This window comes from Arabidopsis thaliana, chromosome 4 (genome assembly GCF_000001735.4).
Source record: "Arabidopsis thaliana chromosome 4, partial sequence".
NCBI lineage: Eukaryota > Viridiplantae > Streptophyta > Magnoliopsida > Brassicales > Brassicaceae > Arabidopsis > Arabidopsis thaliana.
In genome coordinates, this window is record NC_003075.7 from 8,986,585 (window position 1) to 9,008,195 (window position 21,611).

Below are 21,611 nucleotides of genomic sequence, written 5' to 3' on the forward strand. Positions count from 1 at the left end.
TTGTCTATTCCCCCTGATAAGTTGCGTTTAAGTATCGACAGTAATATGAATTATAGGAGCATAAGAAGACTTCTTAGTTCTCTCAAGACCAAAATAGAAATGCAATTCATAGGTGGAGAATAATGTAATGCACCACATCATCAATCTATTTGATGAACTTTAATAAACAACAAACTCGTTTCTTAAAACAGGAATTTTAAAAGTAATACTGCCTGCTCTTAACATATTTCATAGTTTTTCTTTTTCCTTCGGACATGTCAATGAACACCACATTCCTTTTTAAGAGGAACTAGCCGGTGTTTTGGGTTCATCGCCTGATTTGGAGGCTGGAGGAGGAGTGCCTTCTACTCCCATCTCGGCTCTTAGATCATTGATGCTTTGCTCCAGCTCATTGATTCTGCCTCCCATGTCATCAAGTGAACCATCAAATCAAAATCAAAGTCAAGGAGATCAAAACCAATGTCATGAACACAAGATTGCTGATCAAAGAGTTACCACAGATTACAAACTTGTATCAGTTCATGGTGATAAAGTTGCTTTTGTTTAGAATATATAGCGAGCAGAAGAACAAGCATGCATATAATAGCAACTTAACAAGAGAAAATACCATAGAACCATGTGCTACTACCCATAGAATAGACATTTAGACTCTCAAGAAATACTTTAATCAGAAAAATAGACAGATTCTAATGATAATTCTCAATACCTAGTACTAAACTTCTTTCCTTGAAGACACAAATAATCAATCATCATTACTGGTTCTAGGAGGGAAACATTTCATATATTCTACTTCAAGCAACACTCAAGTAAAACCACAGATTGATATAAGGATATTCTTTGTGATGATGGAGTCCGACATTGTCTGGAACCTGGTTTGCTGAAACACACAAATGTGACCAAATTTAATCAAAATCTACCTATTGAAGGTATAATTCCAAGGCCTACGAAGACATAAAAGCTGAAAAACCTACCATCTGCTGGAGAAGATTTTGGACCTGCATATAAAAATTCAAGGATTCAGTGATAAACCAAGTGAAATTGTCTCAAAGTCACAAAAATACCAAACAAAGAGAACGAGAATACTCACAAAAGCAGTCATATCAGCAGTGCTCTGCTTAGTATCCTCAGAATCATGACCATCCTGTCAGCAAAAGAAAAAAAAAACTGTAAGAAGAAACTCAAAGACACAGTAAATATAACAATCATCAGGACAAGAAATTGAAGCTTTATACTAACGAAAAAAAATTGTTACAAGGAAAGAAACAAGCATGAACTATTGCCCATTGAGAATATTTCTATCTGAACTTTCTTAGTACTACTAGCATTACACACAGCAAACTCGATACATGAACATTTCTAAGTAAGAAAAAGGACGAAAAAGTTAACTTATACTGAATCTCCCCATCAGATCCTGGACTTCACGATACTAGAGTTCTTGAAAAGCCGAATTCACAAGTTCAAAATCCACAGATGAAAACAGAAAATCGAGCAAATGCAAAATCTTATTGTAACCCAGCAAAAGATGCTCTAAATCGTCCAGATTTCACTATAAACTCAACATTTCGATAATTGATCTACAATAACAGAACAACCATAAGAATATCATGCGAGATTCCCACTAAACCGTAAAAAAACCTAATCCGAAGATATATCCTTAAATGCAATCGACAAATCCGAATAAACGAGCCTAGGTTTCGTGAACGAAAACGCAAAATCGAAAAAGCGCAATGATATTAGGAGGCGGATATTTACCATTTTTAGGGTTTTCTTGCGAGTGATCGGAAAACTGGAGAAATTTTGATTTCAGCGAAAAGCGATGAGAGACGACGGAGGAGAAGAGTGATGCGATGTTTATAAAACGAGAAGAGAAACGCTGTTACTGTTAACCCCAACCTTATAGGTATACAATGTCCAAAATGCCCCCTCTTTACTTTAGTTTCTATCGTTATGATTCGATTGGGTGGGATCATGTGTGTGTGATTCAAATTTCAAATATTTTTATGTACGTTTGGTATTGAGATCTAGATCTTAGGATGATTCAAATCATTATTGTGGATGTTCAAATCTGCAAACATTTATTTGTAATCATCTTATTTGTAAATTTGGCTTAACTTTTTGTTCCTCTTGATGATTAAAGGCAGACCAATTCGAATTGTGTTGTATAACGACTTATCTCACTAATGGCATAAACCCTGACACATTGATGACTGAAGTATGTAGATTTGGAACAGCCTATTTGTTTCTTACCATCAATAGATATATTAACGAGGTTGTTGAACACTATCATGATTTTACAAGAGAAATGAAACACATGATTTATATAATTATATGATTACAACCAAAAGACATACATAAGCATCTTATCTCCATGTGAGAGATTCTAATCCTCCACAACCCAATAGAGGAAGAAGTAACAAACCTGACCACAAGACAATCAGGAGACAAGTGAAATGTTGCTTATCCTCACACCATTGGTATTTGATATAGTTAATTTTCGTGTATTATCAATGGAATACAAAAGACACGACGATCACATCTGATATGTTACAACTTCTACAACAAGAGCAAATTCCAATTTTAAATATCTTTTCCAGAAGTGAATACGGATATCAACATAGGAACCAAACCTAAAACAGACATGGAGCCTCTCATCCTCACCAAGATCTTCCCTTCTTCTTGTACATTTCTTCTACAGTCTCGGCTTCCAATGGAAAACCCTGCGTGCACATCAGATGTATCTAGATAGATACCGAACCTTTTTGTTGCTTGGAATCCAAGTCTTCCTCTTCTGGTTCTTACACGACCAAGTACAGTTCCTTTTTCATGTTGTCTCTCCACGTCTTCTGATTCTTGATTCTCCACGAGAAGTGTTTCTTGCTCGAGACATTCTTGACTCTGTTCGTCCCATATAATTTCAGGGTAAGAATCCAGTAATTTCCTTTTCTTCTCCTCCAAATCATCATGTGAATGAGAAGTGTGCCCTGAGTTAAGTAACACATTCCACAAGGAACAGAATAGAGTGAAAGAGCTAAGCTGGGAGCCAAAGACACCGGCCTTTTCTACATCGGTATTCTGCTTTTGCAAAGAACCGGCTTTAGACCGGATCTTAACTGAGCAACATAAGATCAGCAAGTTCAATCTCCAATCCGAACATGTAGATTCGCTGCTTTTGTTTGCGGAGAAGAAGCTCATGTTGTTCTCTGCCAGAACAATTCCTAGGCATCTTGCTCTGGTCTATACAGCTTAACTCTGGAACTGCTTGTCTGATTGATTGATGCATAAGAGAAGATCTCTGAGAAATAAACTCCTTGTAGCTTAAAGAATCTACAACATCGGAAGCTGCATGAGTTAGAACCACGATAGCATTTTTCCATATTGACGAGCCCAGGGAACTGGTGATGATTTTAAGTAAACGGATGTCTGGAGTGTCATCTAGACGGTCAATATAGAGGTGATATCAACTGGGAACTTTCTCATGCTTTTCTTTATTGACATAAGGACTTCCTGATTAAACTGTTCCTCAGTTGCAGAGGACAAGAGTCCTGGCGTATCAAGTATACTTATCTGGATTCCTCCTACATTCCCAACAACATAATTTGCAGAGTTAGTGGTAACTCCAAATGCACCAACAGCAGATTTAGTCTCCCCAAAAATAGAATTAACCGTTGCACTTTTTCCCACCCCAGTTTTCCCGATAACAAGGACGTTAATGGAGAAGTCTAGATCAGCTGGAAACTCTTGTTCAGGCAGCACTATCTTTGTTCCGTCAAACATGTGATCAAGCCCTAAGGACGTTGGATGTTCTCCACCAGCTAGGCTCATCTTAGACGCAACTTTAGTAACAGTTGAATTTTCACGGCTAAGACATGTTCTTCTTATAATCCTCTGGAGCTTTTCCTTCAAGAGCTGAGTCTTCTCAACTCTTTCCTTCACTCTCTCACTTATCAGCTCCACAGAATGATTAGAGGATAATAGTTCTGAAGAATTCTGGAAACTGGATCCAGTGAGTTTCTCACTTGTATCACCTGTTCCTTCGTACTCGTCAAGCTCCATAAAAGTGTGATTATGAATCAGCCGTGCCATCGTCTCATTTTCCATTATATCATAAGCAATTACGGAAGAGTTTTCAGGCATGGTCCTCTCAATGTCTTTAACCGAAAGCAAACTGGTTTCTTCTATGCCCACTGAGATTTGGTTTGCTTCGCTATCAGACTGAAAATTGACCTGCTTATTAATTGATTCCCATCTTCCACAGTCTCATTGGCTGTTTCAAAGGAACTTATTAAACTTGATGCTCTATCTTCATCAGGAAGTGACAACTTCCTATCAGTATCGTCTGATTCTTGATTTCCTTCATTTTCAGATTCTTCTTCAGCTTTTTGATCGGAAGAACCACAACCAATTACAACGACATCTATTCCTCCAGCGACCTCAAGGTTCATTATCATTTCAGAATCTGAAGTTGGAGTTAACTGAAAACTTTCAGAACTCATACCAATTTCAGGTTCATCCGCGCACTCAAGTTTTTCTAATTCGCTAACAGCACCACGATCATTTTCACAGTGTTCTTCTGCCTTGCCTATCATATTTCCAGCGTCTTTATCCCCTGAGTCTCTGCTTTCTGATCCAATAGACTCGTCACGTGGAATTATCAATTCATCTGCATCACAGACACTACCAACATCAGTTCTGTTATTGCTCTCCTTGCTGGTACTAGCTTGACCCACCCCTTGTTCGACAAGGCTGCTTACAGTTTCATCTAATCCTTTATCCTCATCAACAGCGTTTCCTTCACTTTCCACCAGAAACTCCTTGCATTCACCTGTCATAACACCAAGACTACTCTCAAAAGACACTAACACATTGTCAGAAGATTTCTCTTGTACCATAACTTCCTCTATGGATACAAGTTCACCTATATTAGAACCTGCGTATTCTGGTTTATCATTCATTCCCATTTTTGCTAATTCAACTGCACTATCTTCTACTCTTTCTACATCACTTGGCTTCATCAATGCGTCAAATTCATGAATGCTACCACCACTATCCTCCTTGTTGATGGTACTTTTACTATCCCCTTTCTCGATGAGTTGCTTGAAATTTTGACCCAATTCTATACTCGCCTCACTAGAGTTCCCTTCATTTTCTGCCATAAAATCACTAGAACCTTCTGGTGGAACACCGAGACTTGATTCTTCAATATTCCCAAAGGACATCAAACCATCATCTAATTTATCTGAATAGTTCATTCTCACCTCTTCAGAATCAACATCACCTATAAAAGAATCCGAACACTCTGGTTCATAACCACTCCCTTATCTCCAAACTGCGACCCTCTATCTTCAACTTCAGCTTCTTCATCACCTGGAGCCTTAGTTACACCCAACAGCACAGCCTCTTCATCATACTACCCAAAATTTCATCAAACTCATCATCATCCAAAGACAAAACAGCCCGAGGAATGACTACTTTTGCTTTCATACTACCTCTTTCATCTCCACTAACTTCACTCTCGCAAACCTCATCACTGTTCTCACCATCTTCCTCCCAAAGACGAGTAATTCACCGACGTTTCCTCGTCAACATCACCTGCAAATGGTCTATAAATCCCACTCCCACCTGAAATTCACTTCCATCTCCACCTAACTCTTCCCCTAGTAGCCTATCTACCCTAACCCCATCCAAAACCACATCCTCTAACACAGTCTCATCTTCATCAGTCTCAAAATCAAGTCCATTACTATAACTACTAGCTTCACTACTTGCTGAGTTATGTTCATCAGTTACAGTACCAGTATCATCATCATCCTCATCAATTGTAACAGGTGCACGAATTGGAACAGAACCAGCAGATGAAAACGAACCCAGAGAGAGTACGCGTGAGAAGAAACGAATCAGCTCTTGCCGCCGCAATCGCTCTCACCGCAGAAATTGAAACGCGAGGTTTCTCCGAATCGACCGTTGCTGCAGCGAGAATTGAAACAATCCCAGGCTTCTCCGATTCCATAAAACCAAAAGCTTCCAAATATACAAAAGATGTATTTTGTAGTTTTCTGTTTGTCTTTAACAGTATTTTTAGGGTTTAATTAGGATTTATGTGAAGCTTTTGTGGCTATGGAAGTGATAGTGTGGAAGACGAAACAACCACAGAGAAGAGTGAGAGCGATGATGCTACATAACAGGCGGCTCAAGACAAAATTAAAGATTTTGCATAATCATTCACTTTTGGGGTCAATATTGAAACTTTCAAATTTGAAAGAGGAATATACGAATATTTTAAAATGTTTGGGGCTTATTTGTTATTACTATTTTTTTTTTTTTTTTTTTTTCAATGTGGCTAATAAGAAACTCTCAGTCTCAGTGGCTGACCATCCCCGCCGTAGCCATGGCAGTTTTCCGATGCGCCGTCTTTTTATCTCCTTCGAGTTTCCTTCCGTCGTACTCCACCGGAAGGAGAGTTTCTGTAAAAGTTATCCGGTGTTCTTCGGCTTCGATTCCGTTCTGTCGAAGTCATCAAAAGGAAAATTACCTGCGACCCAAAATCCTTAGAACCCTAAATCCAAAGCTCAAGAGACAGTCATAATCGGAATCGAAACGCCGGAAAATGATCCTTCAAGCGACGTAGTTTCTGATGTAGAGGAGATTCAGGTCTTAAGTAGCTCGGTTGTGTCAAATGAGGTAAATGGTATATCAACTAAGATCTCTCCGAAGTTAGTAGCGAAGTATGGATTGTGGTTGATCGGAATATTCGCTTTTCAAACTGTTTGTGCTGTTTTGTTTCTGGGAGACTCAACGAAATCCGAGAAAACGCCGGAAGTTTCAAGTGATAGTGAGGGTAACAATTTGGTTTTGCTAGAGGATGTTGAAATGAATGAGAAGATTGCAGAGATCAGAATGATGGCACGTGAAGCACGTAAAAGTGAGGGTAAGCAAGAAGAAGATGATGAAACTGGGATTGATATTGAGAAAGAGATAGAAGCAAGATTGTCTAACATGGAGAAACGGTTGAATTCACAGAGGAAAGGTTTGGCGGGATTGCGCGTAGAACCGTTGGATGAATCTGGAAATGATGAGAAAAGTTTGATGTTTGAGAAGAAGTACAAGTTTAAAGCTGAGAAGCCTCCGATGGGTAATGTAAAAGGCTTTGGTGGAAGTAAAGGAAGTGATGAGATTATGTCTGGGACTGAGAAGACAGGGAAAAATGGAAGTGCTAGTGAATCACGAGACGGTGAGAAGAATCCTGAAGAACAACTACAAGAGTCAGTATTCCGAGATGGTTTCTGGTAGGTTTTAGAATAAGTGCATAATCCTGCAACAACGTCTTGTTTAAGTACATTGATGAGTTGTGATAATATGGAAGAACAAATAGTGCTGTTAGGGATGTACCGAATAGATATTGGATTGTCTAGCGATGAATATGAGATTTAGTAGACTGGAAAGAACGTGTAGCTATTTTTGACTTGAAGTGCATGCAAAGTTGAGCTTGTGTAGTATAACTATATGGAATATGCTAACTAGTCTTGAAGAGGAAATATTTTGCAATCTTCAGCTTATCTTAAAATTTTAGGTGCTGCTCAGGAATCTGAGCAAAGACGACCATCAAACGAAGTTAAGAAGTCAAGAAAATCTGGAAATCGAGTGGGCGGAACACCAAATATGAAAGCTGGTTCTGGATTTGGTAGCACTTCATTGTCAGAGAAACATGGAGACGTCAGGAAAGGAAAACCATTGAGAAGAGCAAAGGAGAAACAATCTGAGAAAGAGAATAAATTGTGGTGGCTCAAGCTTCCCTATGTGCTGGTAGGTAAATAATATTGGATTTTTGGTTAAAAAGCTTTCTTTGCCAGATCCAATTATTAATTCACAATCAAGAACGAACTATCACAAAATATTATGAGCCAGACACTTACCGTTTTCTCTTTTCTTCAGAGAATTCTCATGCGGAGTAATATCGATCAAGACATATCTGAGGGATATTTTACCTTGAGGACCGAATCTATGGAACAAAATGAGGGTCAAGTTTCACATATGATTGCATTTGAAGATCAAAGTGATGCTAGAAACTTCTCTTATCTGCTTGAATCAGTTTTTGAAGACTTGGATGATTTCAGTGCCGATATAGCTCCCGTAACAACCAAGGTAGATAGTTCATTTCTTTACCAACTTGATTCTTCTTTATTAATGTCTGTATCTGTGAAGTTTACTTGTTTAGGAGAATTTTGTTCCTTAAACCCTTAATTTCTCTTCATGATCTGAGAGTATACTGAATTCTAAGAGCAGTGAGATCGTATTTTTATTTATAGGATCTTTATGATGAAGTTAGTTCTGGTGGCAAGAATGTGATAGTTGTGAGGAAGAGGCAGCTTACGTTGTATGCTGGACAACCATTTGAAGACGTTGAAAGAGCTTTGCGAACTCTGATTCAAGAACGAAGATGAAAAAAGTAACAACATTACTTCGGACTGAAAAAACTAGAGAGCCCAGAGATGATCAATGTGGAGATGACAGGGGCAGTAAGAACAATGGTTCCACAACAACAATTTTTCATGAAGCTTAAAGAACCACTGAGCTTCTGTTGTATTATGGTAGTAGCATTGGAATTGAGAGGACAGATCCACTAGAAATAAAAAAGATTGTTTATATCATGTAAAAACGTATTTTACATGAATCAGAGAGAACAACATTTTCATCTTCAGAATTTTATTGAGATGCAACGATCTTGATCATGGCTTGTGCATTAAGCCCTGTTACATTCTTCTCACAAAACTTCTTCCAAGCTTCTTGCTTGCTTCCTTCTTCGTCTTCTTCTTCATTCCATGTAAATTTCTCGAAAAGCGAGTTCACCATACTCCTTGCAGCTTCCCTTGCCTCTGGCAACTTGTCACTCAACTGATCCGCAGCCATTTGTGCGAGCAGAATCATCCCAAATTCTTCCATTTCATTTACCTCCTGATAACAAACATAGAGACAAATATATCAATCACACAATTCAAGAAAATAATAACTTTGCTCTGAGCATTTTAATCATTGTTGAAGAATTCAAAATACCATTTTAGAAACGCAGTTGGAAGTAGACACAGCAGCTTTGGCCCTGACACGAGGGTTACTGTGACGGACATAACTCTGAAGCTTACGCAGAAGCGGCAAGCGAGCCACCGAGTTAACCATCGTGTTCAGCGCTTTCTCTGCTTCTTCACACACAAACTTCTTGTCTTGTGAAGCTTTCATCAGCAACTGCAACAGCTGTTATTTTCACCATCAAGATACCAAAATCAAACTTTATTATTAAATCAACAATCCATAGCCAATCAAAAAGCTAAACTAACCGGAAAAAACAAAAAACAAAAATCAATTTTACCAGATCGTCCATAGATTTCAAATGAGGTCCTTCCAGCAACTTTTCTCCATAAGCAGTGAAGATATCAGAACAAGTCATAATCGAAGTCTTGCACAATGCACTTCTAGGATTCTTCATCGCCTTCACCATCACAACTATAAGCTTTTCTCTACAAATTGACAAAAACAAAATCATCACCAAGAAACTCCATAAGATTTCAGATTCTGGTCAAAAAATAAAAAATACTCACAGAATTGGTAGCAACAGAGAAGAGTGATGAATTGCAAATCTCCTTGTGTTGTTCAATGAGTCACATACTTTAATCCAATCCTTTGATGCTAATTCTTCAAGTAATCTCTGTGATAGATTGAATCAATAATCATCAAAAACAAATTACTACACATAAATTCAGAATCAATTGAGAAATTTAATTACCTGGACAGAAGATTCAGGATCTGAAAATGGTTTGAGATTCTCAGAAGCAACGTATTCGACGGTCGATTCAGCCACAGCGACAGGGTTGTTTTCGTCATTTAGACCAATCTCCGGTTGCTTTGAGAGTTTGGCCAGCTTCTTAGGTCGTTCCTGTGAGATCGGAAGAGCGTTTTCAATGTTCCTCAACGCCATTAGAGATAAGAGAAAGAGAGAGATTTTGATTTGAAATTCGTTAGGGGAATAATAATCAATGGTGGGGTTGAAAAGCTTAATATAAAGAGAAATTTTTGTTACCTTTTTCGCATTTTATATTCAAAAATTCAAGAGGAAAAAAAGCAAAAGACCGTTGGTAAGGTTTTGGCTCCAACGGTCACAAGCATCGGTTCGGTTTACATGAATTAGATTCGGTTATCTGGTTTATTGTTCAATTCACACGACGTCGTTTCATAACTTTTAAGAAACGACAGCGTCTAAGTTATCACTTTTGCGCCACACGCGAGTGAGAGCTAAGCTAATTCTCCGTCTTCAATGGCTTTTCTCTTTTCCCCAATTGAAATTGAATCTATTCCCTAGAACAAATTGATTGTGAATCCGGCGTCATTTTTGATGGACCAAGAGTATCGAAACTCTAGAACGACGGTGACGCACCACCAACATCATCATCAAATGAGAATGACGGTTCCACCACCACCGTCTCCTCAACCATCGCCACCGGTTCTTCCTCATGCTGAAAGTGATCAGAGTACCTCGGAGCTTCGTTCTCTCGATTGTAATCTTACTTCTTTATGCGATCATATTCAATCCGAAGGTTTCGGCTCTGGTGCGTTTTCTGACGTTGTTGTTAAAGCTATGGGATCCAGTTACCATCTCCACCGCTTGATTCTATCTCGCAGCTCCTACTTCAGGTGAATTTTTTGAATATTGAATTTCTGTGGGAGGATTTTGATATTCAGGTTTTGCAATTTGTTTTAAACTATGCAATTTTGCTTAAGGACTATGCTGCAAGGTCCATGGAAAGAAGCTAGCTCTCCTGTTGTGAACTTACTTGTGGATGATAAAAATGTTAATGGAGACGCAATTTCTGTTGCTTTAGCTTATCTGTATGGGTACCATCCTAAGCTGGATGATGATAATGCCTTTCGTGTTTTAGCTGCTGCTTCTTTTCTTGACCTTCAGGTATGATTAATTCTTATGATTGCATCAAAAGATAGTTTCTTTTGGATCAATTGATCTAATAACTAGTGGCTTTTGTCTGACAGGATTTGTGTGCGATATGCACTGATTTTATTATTTCTGAGCTGAGGACTTCAAACTTCCTGGCATATCAGGTTTGAGAATCTCAGTCATGTGTTTATTTTAGCCTCATTGGTCTCCGTGATTCTTGAGTATACAGAGCTTCTTCGACTTGTGACTTAGGTATTTGCTGAGAGCCAAGACTATGGCATTCATGGAGAACGTGTAAGGAATGCTTGCTGGGGTTATCTCTGTCAAAGTGGTGCCGTGGAACTGAGAGAGGTAATATAATGTCTATGCTTTAGACTGACATTATGATTTTTATGTAGTTAGTGATGGCCTCGTTTCTTTTGGGTGTATGTCAAAAAAGCAAAAGTATCCCCATTTTAGAAATATGCCGTTCTACCTATGTCTTGAACGTCTTCCATCCTATATGTCATTCTATCTCGAAAGCATCTGATAATGAAAACGAAGAGTGTTCAACCTAGTGTTTAGTTAGAATAAAAAAGTATTCTAGTTCTGAATTGCTACTTATTTAGTTATTTTATCACATTTTATGGTCAGATGCTGCCGAAACTCTCAGCACAGACTCTATGTGCATTGCTGACATCTGATGAACTATGGGTGCCTAGTGAAGAAAAACGGTATAGTGAATTGCATACTCTAACTGTATTATGGTTTCATACTGTATTTGCATCTAGAAATTTCTATAAACCGTTTCTTTCCATGTCAAAAAGGTTTGAACTGGCATTGTACGCCTTCATAGCAAATAGTGCTCTCTCCAACTCAGATCATTCCAATCAAGATTCCAGATTTGAGAGAGAGACAAGCTTTCCTTTGGATTCTGCTATATCAAAGGGGAAAAATGTGATGGATGATTTCTCTTTCAGGAGTTTGGACTGTAAGTTAGGTCATTTAGATATAGAAGCCGACCTACGAGATGCTAGTGATGATGTGATTGTTCCACTCACAGAAGGTGTTATTGATTTCCAAAGAGGTGTTTCAGGTTCAAACCTCGTGTTTCAGCAATCTTCTAACTCACAAACGAATTTTGGTCGTCCTTGCACCAGTGTTGTTGATAAGACAGAAGGCAGTGTGGTGGCAATTGAAGGACCTTCTGAAGAAGCATACCATTTGAGTAATGATAGTTGGTTATCAGGAGCAGACTCTAGAAATTCTCCTACTTTAGGTTCTTCCTCTGATGGTTTCGTTGTCAATGAGTGGGGTAACTGTGGTGTTTCTGCTCTAACCTGGGGTGGACGGGTTGTGGGGACAAGACAGGGTACAGGCTCTGTTAAAGGAAAATATGGATTTACTGAGGAAGAATACAGTGCATTTGTCAACACTTTTGAAGGTGGTTCACTTCTGTATTGCAATATGTCTTTTGAAATACTATTGAACGCAAGAAAAGAACTTGAAGAGTTGGGTTTCCCTTGTAAAGCCGTGAATGATGGCCTCTGGTTGCAGGTTCGTTGTCCTTAAACTTGCTTTGCTTTCTCATTCAGCCAGTTGTAGAAATGTTGGGATGGTTGATGTGCTTAGCGTTGATACATTTGACTTAAGGCATTTACATGAGCAATTCTAGTCTAGTGTTTCATGTTAGATTACAAATGCAATAATATTGTTAATAAATGCAATAATGTTTATGTGTTTGACTACATTTCAGATGCTTCTCAGTCAAAGGGTGCAGGAAGTTGCTGCCAACACATGCAAAAGGTGTTGCCTTATCAGTATTGCATGTGCGTGTAAACAAGGATTTGGGGTTTCACATGGTGCAACCTTCAACAATTATTATTGCCAAGAAAACGTGCAGAACAATATGATGGGAGACATGGATAACGTATATGTGCCGGAATCTTCTCAAGGCGATGGGATAGGCATCTTTAAGCCTGTCAGGATCAGTGTCAGAGGACAACATATTGATGGACTTGCCGGCATTGGATGCGAAGCTACATTTGTACCACCACCTGCTTGGCCTCCTACTCCTTTTGTGTACTCTCGTGTCCCTATTAACAGAAATGGTCAGCAATCTATTGCTAGTGATGGTTCTGAAGGTAGAATTGATCAGAGTGGAGAAATTTCAAAAGATGGGCTGACAGCTCTTGTTGGGTTGAGCCAAGGGACAAGCGGTGTTGGTAACAATCCTCGTGGAGAACAAACTGAGGGAGGGCGTGGCAGTGGAGCTACTGTTGGAATGTCAGAACCAAAGGAACCTTCAGTAGGTACTGAGTGGGAGAACGCAAGTTGTACCATATCACTTGATACAAAGACACCTTTGTGTCACTTTCCTCCCTTTCGTTTTGGGTAACGTTTCCAGCCTTATTTACTTGTAAACAACACTCTTGGTTTATTCCAATTGCGGTGACTCCTTGATTTGTCCTGTTTGGCAAAATAGTTCCTCTCAGATGTGTCTTTTTCATTGCTGCAGAGTTGAATTTGAAGATGTCCACAGACTCGCTAACGGTCATGTAGAGCATTCTCCTGAATTCTTCTATGCTGGTTCTCTGTGGAAGGTATCAGAAACTCACAACTAAGTCGTCAAGCTTTTCTCTTCGAGCTGTTCTTGCTTTCTAAGAATGAAATATGGGTTTTGATAAGATGTTTTAATACCATATCCAGATTAGCATACAGGCTTTCAATGATGAAGATCCTCAAGGACGCCGAACTATCGGTAACCCGAGTTAACACAATGACAAGATCACATGTTTTCCTCACGTTAGATTGGTCTGTCATAGTATACATAACTTTGATAATCAATATCTACAGGATTATTTCTTCACCGCCGCAAAGCAGAGATAGTGGATTCAGTAAGGAAGGTTAGTTTTCTGTGGTCTATTGTTATAAAAGAGCTGTTTAGAGCTACTTAAATTGTCATGTCTTGTGAAATAACAATCTCTTCTGCCACATTCAGGTCCATGTTTACATAGATCCTCGTGACAAAGTGACTGCACGTTACCAGGTATGTTACAAATATCTATTTGCAAGTTCTCGTTGAAATTCATATAAGATTCCATTTCTAAGCCCTTGTTTTGATGCATCTAGTCATGGTTTCCTCATAAGTTATATCATTTTCATTGTTCTTGTAGCTTATCTGCCCGTCGAAAAGAGAAGTGATGTTGTTTGGGAGCTTTAAACAGAGAGGAACTCTTCTGCCTAAAGCTCCCAAAGGGTGGGGATGGCGCACCGCACTGCTCTTTGATGAGCTCTCGGAACTTCTCCAGAACGGTGCTCTGAGAGTGGCTGCTGTTGTTCAGCTCGTTTAGAGGTGTCTTAAACCCGAGAGTTGTATGTAAAAAAACTCAACAAAATCCACATTTTGAAGTTAACCCTCTTAATAAATAGTATATATTCTACTTCCTTAAACTGTGGATGTGTTTGTATAAATGAGTCACAGAAACTATTTGAGAGAAATATCAAGTTTTCAGAATAAGAATGTCTTTTTATATAACAGTCAACTGCATCATCCAACAATTGGAGAATCCAAGGAGGAGAGCCAAGATCAGGGTACGACAACATCTACAAAGTACCAAACATAAGTAACATACAACACATTCTAACACTAAAGAACAGCGACAAAATGGTAACTTGGTAATAGCAAAAACATAACAACTCTCAATAAGACCAAACACAAACGGCGTAGTTTAATCAATAATAATGAACCGGAACCTACCGGTTCAAGCAATCGGTTCATGGTTAACAATTAACAAGTAAATGTAAAACCCTATTGGTACACCCTTGCCGGAGAGAAGCTTTTGTCTCACCACTCACCGTCACAACTTGTGCTTCCTCTCGTCCTCGTCGCCGTCGTCAGAGAGAAAACGATTAAAGCTGGTGGTATGGGGAGAGATAAAGAAGATAAGACAGAGATGGATTCGGTTGTTCCATGGATGAGAGCTCCGGTTGACGTCAGCAATGTCGAAAACTGCGCTCTCGATACCCTCCCTTGCCTTAATCCCAAGTAAACATCGTTTATCTGTTTAAAAGTTTTTCGTTTTGATTGAATTATCTTTCTGTTTACGACTTTTGACTGAAACTTGGGCTTCGGGAAATCTAGGCAACACAACAGCGTTTTGACCTTACTATGTCAAAGTTGTTCGTTTCTAAAGGTTAAATTTTGATTTGGTTGCAGTTAGAGATTTCTCGAGTTATTATTTGCTCTTTCGAATTGGAGTATTAGATACTCAAATAGTATACACTTCTGTTAATACTGAAGTAAAACACCTCCAAATTTGCTTAGTGTTAAACTGATGTTCTGTCTCTTGCTCTTCTTCTTCTTAGATCAATTTCTTGTTTGAAAATTTTACCATATACTTACAATATTCATACGAGTAAGAAGAACTGTTTTGGATCACTTGGTGCGTGATGAATGCCTCATTTTTCAAGTTTTGATGTGATAGGTTGAAGAAGGCATTGGAGAACATGGGCATATCTTCACTATTTCCAGTGCAAGTTGCAGTTTGGCATGAAACTATAGGGCCAGGTGGTTTTGAAAGAGACATCTGTGTTAACTCTCCAACAGGAAGTGGAAAGACTCTTTCTTATGCTTTACCAATTGTGCAGCTCCTTGCATCTCGTCCTGTGAGATGCCTTCGTGCTTTAGTCGTATTGCCAACACGTGATTTAGCCTTGCAGGTAGGTTCTCACTTATGCTTTTTTGTCTATATCGCAAGCATATGGTGTACTGTACTCAAGTCTTCCGTTTTCACATTTCTAAGTTTAGGTTAAAGATGTATTTGATGCAATAGCTCCAGCTGTAGGATTATCTGTTGGCTCAGCTGTGGGTCAATCTTCTATAGCTGGTGAAATCTCACAGCTTATCAAGACACCTAAACTTGATGCGGGAATATGCTATGATCCCGATGATCTTTCTCAAAACCTTGAAAGTGCTGTGGACATATTAGTAGCAACACCAGGAAGGCTGATGGATCATATCAACAACACCAAGGGCTTTACGCTTGAGCATTTGCGTTACCTTGTATGCAGAATTTCCTGATTTGCCTTCTCAGTTCTTCTTGTTCTTAGTTTCCGTTTGATCGATGAAGCTAATTGTTTCAGGTTGTTGATGAAACCGACAGATTGCTTAGGGAGGCATATCAATCCTGGCTACCAACTGTTCTGCAACTGACTCAGACATCTGACGATAGCCTATTTCCTTCATTTACACCATTTGTTCCTTCCGCTTTTGGTTCTCTGCAGACTGTTCGTAGACAGTGAGTTCCGTGTTACTAGCTTATTTCTTTTCGTATGCTAATAGTAGTCACATAATAACATGATCATGTTAAACGTTGTAATCAAAACTGATTAAAAAGAACTAATGTGATGTCTGCTTTAAAATCTCAGAAGTGTGGAGAGAGGATTCAAGGGTAAACCATACCCAAGGCTGGTGAAAATGGTACTATCAGCTACATTGACGCAGGATCCAAGCAAGCTTATTCAGCTTGACCTGCATCACCCGTTATTCATGACAACTGGAGGAAGCCGATACAGACTACCTGAGAAGTTGGAATGTCTTAGACTGGTATATATGTGCCTTTAATGTGTCGGTTTTCATCAAGTTTGTGCTTTAACAGAAGATTTATCTACAAAAGCTTATCTCCACAACTTTCTTCCCATGTCTTTTAACAGATTTGCGAAACCGGAATGAAGCCTGTATATTTGGTTGCTCTCCTAAAATCATGGGAAGGTGAAAAGTGTATCATTTTCACATCTTCCGTTGAGACAACTCGTCGTCTATGCAAGTTACTCAACTTTTTTGGTGACCCAAAAATAAAAGCAAAAGAGTATTCAGGTGGTCTTAACCAATCACTTCGGAGGTAATATTCGAATCTTGCATTACTTAGTAGCACCGTATACTATCTTTGGAACTCAGAACTAACGAATTCTTCTCATTTATTGAACAAAATTTGCCTGCAGCAAAGAACTAAAAGCGTTTAGAAAAGGTGATATCCAAGTTCTTGTTGCATCTGATGCTCTAACACGTGGAATGGATGTTAAAGGGGTAACAAATGTTATTAATTATGATATGCCACCATTTGCAAAGACCTTCATCCATCGTGCTGGACGGACAGCTAGAGCAGGCCAGGCTGGCCGCTGCTTCACATTGCTGAGTAATCATGAGGTAAACTGATATTATGTACTACACAAACACAGAAACATTCTTTCTCTATATGCTTGTCCACGTTCTCTATATGCTTGTCCACGTATGTGTAAACACAAGCTTGAGGTACCTCAGATAAAAGATACTAGGTAAAGCATTGTGTCTGAAACAGGGAAGAAGATTCAGTTTCATAATCTTGTGCTCACCTCACTGAATCATTAATCTCTTAGGATAAATGTATAGGAAGACTGCTGGAACCCACCCTCTATCTGATCCTCTGCTACTTTTTATATACTGAAGCTCTTGACTCTAGCTCCATTTGCTCATTCGGATATATAAAAATTTCAGGTAAGGCGTTTCTCGAAGCTCCTGGAGAAAGTTGGGAGTGATTCATGTCCTATCTATCCGATCCCGCCTACTTCATTAGATTCCATTCGTGCCACTTACACACCCGGTAAGTACCTAGCCTTGTGTATATAGCTCTAGGAAACACTCTGCAGATAGACATGAAAAATAGGGGAGTAATGTGGAATTGAGAATCAGCACTGCTGCTTAGTTGTTAAACCTCTTAATGAGCATGTGAATTTAGATTTAGAGCATTACTTTACAAATGTAGATTTAGAGTTTTATGGAACCCTGTCAGTGCATAGGAGACATTAGAGGCCATTGAATCTGTTAACTATATTTTGGTAATGATGATGATGAAGTCATTTCTCATTTCAGCTCTAGAGAAGCTCAAGGAGTTGGTTGAGTCAGAAGCACCCAAGAAAGGAAGACAAGCTTTTAGACATAATTCAAGAACGGGTAACTCCCAAACCAAACTTAACAAACCGAGATCAGAAGCATAGTTCTCCTGTGATGATCCCTCGGGTGTGTCGGGTCAAGTACAAGTTATTGGGTTTGGATATTTCTTGACTTAACATTGTTCGTTGAGGCGAAGAATCCATTGTATTACTGAGAAACTACAGTATAACGCTGACACAATTCGTCACAAAAATTTTGAAACTATTTTTGCTATAAATGTTTAGTTTCCAATTGCACTTCGTAGAATAATCTCAGATTATTTTCTTAGATTTTTGGATATTAGTATTTATTACTAATTGTCAAAAAATTAAAATTTAGAAGACTTCGTCAAAAAATATATATTTACCTTTATCAATTAATAAAAAAATTCAATCCCGAATTAGGACTAATGTAAAAATTGATACAAATCGATAAATTAATAAGATAAAAAAAAATTTTGAAAATATTATATAACTATATGGTCTCATCAATAGTATAAATTAATAATTATATAAATTCACTAATATATATATTATAAATATTATATGTAAAATATGACTGTAATAATTTTTTTTTTCAGTTTTTAATAATTCTTTGTAGTGTTCAATTCTAATATTTTACAACATCAAAAAAATTTGTATTGTTTTTTAGACTTAATCATTGCTTTTTACTTGTAATTACTATTGATTATAAAGAAAAAAACTACATTTTTTATCGAATTTTTGTAAGAATTTACAAACTTTGTACAATTTTATAAATTTATCGATAAATTAATACCTTTCTAAATTAATCAATTTTTTGTCCCAATATTATTAATTTATAGAGGTAATACTGTAATAATTTTTTGAATTTACCTCTAACTGAATCCTTGGACCAGTGGCAATATGGGTAAATATCTCAAACTATGCATTGTTTCTTAATTTTAAAATAAATAAATAAGAAATTGTGTTTACAACGGTATTATTTTGTATGAAACGAGAGCCTTTTCTTTCACTCAGAATAAAACCATACCTTTCTCCTAATTTTTCTTACGAAGATCAAAATCAAGAAACGACGACGAAACACTCCACCACTAAGATTCCGTTTACTATCATTGTCTCATCTCTTTTTTTTTTGGCAAAAACATTGTCTCATCTCTATTTTTTGTTTTTTGGGTGTTTTCTATCATTATCTCCTCTCTGGTTTTGAATCCTTGGAACCCAAGAAAACGAAACCCAAATCCCAATCTTCATCACTCAATCTCTTGTGGTAAGAAATTTCTTGGGTTTGAAGAGTTCATATGTTTGTTTACTCAGTTTCGGTTCCGTTTGTGAAACACCCAATTGCTTTCTTATTTCCTTTCGCAGTTCAAAATTAAAATCAAGATATCGAGAAATTTTTCTTTATTTCTTATGAGTCAAGATCAAAAACCCTTACTTTCTCTTTATTTCCTTAGGCAGAGTTCAAAATCAAAACCAAGAAGATATCGCTACTTGAGTCTATACGCTCCCAGTCACCACCAAATCAATTGGCACTCTGAACTGAGAGAATGGAGGTGAGATATTTGATCCTTACTCTTACTTAGTTCCGGTTAAAGCATATGAAAGACTCAAATTTTTTTACTTTTGACACAGAGGCATAAAGAAGAAGATAACGGTGGAGACATGATCGACAAGTGGGAGTGACATACAAGGGGAATAGGTTCTAAGTTGATGTCGAGGATTGGTTATCGAAAATTATCTCGTTTGGGCGCCTTGGGAAATGGCATCTTAGAGCCTATCCTAGTAGTCGTTCTTCCACCGAGGGTCTCCCTAGACATTGCTCTTTATCTTATTACTAGGGACAAAGAGGAACGCAAGAAAGAAAAGGAGGAAAGAATCAGAAGTGGGAAAAGGAAGGACGAGGCAATGAGCATACACAACGACATTGTTTAGCAGCTCCATGAGCAAAACGTCCTTTCATCGGAATCATTTGACAAGGGACAAGACATGCATGTGGAAGCCAATCCATCCCAAGCTGTCTTCCTCTCCAACAACCCTGATGGTGCAAAAGAAGCACTGAACTCTCTGACACAGGAGAAAAGCATGGAACAAAATGCATCTACAGAGGATTTTGAGCTTATTAACAAGGAAGAATATGATAGCAAGAATAAGAGGAAGAGAAGGAGCCGAGGTTGGAAAAGAAAGCGTGAGAAGAAGTTTGTGTAAAAACTTTAGAATTATAAAAAGTGATTTCTCATTAATCATCTAATGTGACATTACATCAGTATATATAGTACACAAGATGAGTAAATAACTAGAATCATGTAAATGGAAGCTTAATCATAATTATGCTCATATAAGGTTAATACACCCCCCTCAAGCCAAAGGAACCAAATGTGAGAAGAGGCTTGAAACAGATAGTCGACCAAGAATCGAATAAAATGGACCCGGATGCAAGGGCTTGGTCAGTACATCTGCAAGTTGATTACCCGAAGATACATGTAGAACACTCATAAACCCATTCTGCACTTGATCACGAGTTGTGTGACAATCTATTTCCACATGTTTGATCATCTCATGAAAAACAGGATTTCCAGCAATACTCAGGGCTGACTTGTTGTCACAAAAAAGCTTCGGAGAAAATCCATAGCAATGTGTAAATCTTTCAACATTTGAACCAGTCGGTGATGTATAACCCTGAGGCAAACTCATGTATATCTCTTCATCTAAATCACTATGCAAGAAAGCATTAGTGACGTCCATCTGTGTTAAACTCCATCCAAACCTTGCTGCTAAACCAAGAATCAACTTCACACTAGCCAATTTAGCCACAAGAGAAAAGGTATCAAAGTAATCGACTCCTTCATGCTGTGTAAAGCCTTTAGTAACAAGACGAGCTTTATATCTTTCTACGAGCCATCTGTAGTATACTTAATAGTATAAACCCACTTACAGCTAACAACATTCTTACCTTGAGGCAAAGAAACCACACTCCATGTTTTATTAAGTTCCATAGCTTCAAGCTCCACATCCATAGCTTTTGTCCATTGTAGTGATATTATGGCTTGCTTAAAAGTTTTGGGTTATGTTTCAAGAGATATTGAAAAGATAAATTGCTGAAAAGGGGATTTAAGTGTTGTATAAGGGAGAACAGATGAAAGAGGATATGGTGTGGTGACTTTTATCGGTGATGGAGGCTTAGAAGTTTGAATGAGACAATTCAGATAAGTAACTTGGTACCTTAGTAGGGTGTTTCGGTCTGACCTTAGGTACTGAAATCACTGCAGTATCTGTAGTAACAGTCTCCCTAGAACCAAATGATGTACTAGGTGGATTTTGTGTATGATGTGTTTGAGATGATGGTGATGAATGATGCGCAGTATGTATGTCAGATGAATCTAATGCAACAGGAATAGGTAATGGTGTAATAGATGCAGGGAAAACATCACACGAATCTGTCAGATGCATTGTATCATATGGAAAGACAGTTTCATGAAACACCACATTACGAGAGACTGAAATGATATTAGTATCAAGATTTAAAACCAGATGCATAACCTAAGAAAACACATTCATTTGCACGTTGACTGGACTTATGTCTATCTTTCTGTAAAGTAGAAACATAACATAAACAACCAAAGCAACGTAAGAAATCATAAGCAGAGCTTTCTTAGTTAACAATTCTATTGGTGACAAGTTTTTCAGTAATCGAGATGGAGTTCTATTTATCAGAAAAAACTGCAGTTTTAGAAGACTTCAAAAAAAT

General features: G+C 38.1%; 6 protein-coding genes, 1 long non-coding RNA gene and 1 pseudogene across 9 annotated transcripts; 3 read left to right on the forward strand and 5 right to left on the reverse strand.

Annotated features, from left to right (window-relative positions):
- Positions 1-13: 13 nt before the first annotated feature.
- HSBP (heat shock factor binding protein) lies at positions 14-2,077 on the reverse strand. Its single transcript, NM_179061.5, has 5 exons — positions 1,753-2,077; positions 1,088-1,141; positions 972-995; positions 835-877; positions 14-416 (listed from the first exon to the last, which is right to left on the reverse strand). Exons 1-5 carry the CDS (start codon positions 1,753-1,755, stop codon positions 280-282), a joined length of 261 nt encoding a protein of 86 aa, NP_849392.4. The 5' UTR covers positions 1,756-2,077; the 3' UTR covers positions 14-279.
- A 500-nt stretch (positions 2,078-2,577) lies between these two features.
- On the reverse strand, positions 2,578-6,172 carry AT4G15810 (P-loop containing nucleoside triphosphate hydrolases superfamily protein; the record flags this gene model as incomplete). Its single annotated transcript, NM_117673.6, has 6 exons — positions 5,878-6,172; positions 5,590-5,765; positions 5,409-5,511; positions 4,225-5,275; positions 3,494-4,138; positions 2,578-3,229 (listed from the first exon to the last, which is right to left on the reverse strand). The coding sequence occupies exons 1-6, from the start codon at positions 6,005-6,007 to the stop codon at positions 2,578-2,580; spliced, it is 2,757 nt and encodes a 918-aa protein (NP_193316.4). The 5' UTR covers positions 6,008-6,172.
- A 213-nt stretch (positions 6,173-6,385) lies between these two features.
- AT4G15820 (ABC subfamily C protein) lies at positions 6,386-8,604 on the forward strand (the record flags this gene model as incomplete). Its single annotated transcript, NM_117674.7, has 5 exons — positions 6,386-6,463; positions 6,550-7,276; positions 7,568-7,800; positions 7,930-8,139; positions 8,304-8,604. The coding sequence occupies 5 exons, from the start codon at positions 6,386-6,388 to the stop codon at positions 8,436-8,438; spliced, it is 1,383 nt and encodes a 460-aa protein (NP_193317.6). The 3' UTR covers positions 8,439-8,604.
- On the reverse strand, positions 6,397-7,589 carry AT4G06340. Its single transcript, NR_142001.1, has one exon. It is a non-coding gene; the product is annotated as an other RNA (long non-coding RNA).
- AT4G15830 (ARM repeat superfamily protein) lies at positions 8,529-10,029 on the reverse strand. Its single transcript, NM_117675.3, has 5 exons — positions 9,773-10,029; positions 9,588-9,694; positions 9,359-9,506; positions 9,049-9,243; positions 8,529-8,949 (listed from the first exon to the last, which is right to left on the reverse strand). The coding sequence occupies exons 1-5, from the start codon at positions 9,962-9,964 to the stop codon at positions 8,701-8,703; spliced, it is 891 nt and encodes a 296-aa protein (NP_567477.1). The 5' UTR covers positions 9,965-10,029; the 3' UTR covers positions 8,529-8,700.
- A 220-nt stretch (positions 10,030-10,249) lies between these two features.
- Positions 10,250-14,455, forward strand: AT4G15840 (BTB/POZ domain-containing protein). Of its 2 annotated transcripts, NM_117676.8 has the most exons (12): positions 10,250-10,677; positions 10,765-10,948; positions 11,032-11,100; positions 11,189-11,287; positions 11,570-11,649; positions 11,743-12,472; positions 12,672-13,309; positions 13,434-13,518; positions 13,625-13,676; positions 13,772-13,821; positions 13,917-13,964; positions 14,092-14,455. In NM_117676.8, the coding sequence occupies exons 1-12, from the start codon at positions 10,379-10,381 to the stop codon at positions 14,266-14,268; spliced, it is 2,511 nt and encodes an 836-aa protein (NP_193319.6). In that variant the 5' UTR covers positions 10,250-10,378; the 3' UTR covers positions 14,269-14,455. The 2 variants fall into 2 exon arrangements, with proteins under 2 accessions (NP_193319.6, NP_001329172.1); NM_001341076.1 differs by having other exon boundaries at positions 10,269-10,677; positions 13,625-13,821.
- Positions 14,456-14,589: 134 nt separating this feature from the next.
- Positions 14,590-18,150, forward strand: RH1 (RNA helicase 1). Its single transcript, NM_117677.7, has 9 exons — positions 14,590-14,963; positions 15,403-15,637; positions 15,726-15,980; positions 16,061-16,215; positions 16,346-16,523; positions 16,631-16,818; positions 16,919-17,123; positions 17,451-17,556; positions 17,826-18,150. The coding sequence occupies exons 1-9, from the start codon at positions 14,842-14,844 to the stop codon at positions 17,948-17,950; spliced, it is 1,569 nt and encodes a 522-aa protein (NP_193320.6). The 5' UTR covers positions 14,590-14,841; the 3' UTR covers positions 17,951-18,150.
- Positions 18,151-19,742: 1,592 nt separating this feature from the next.
- On the reverse strand, positions 19,743-21,583 carry AT4G15860 (annotated as a pseudogene; the record flags this gene model as incomplete). Its single annotated transcript has 1 exon — positions 19,743-21,583.
- Between the last annotated feature and the right edge of the window lie 28 nt (positions 21,584-21,611).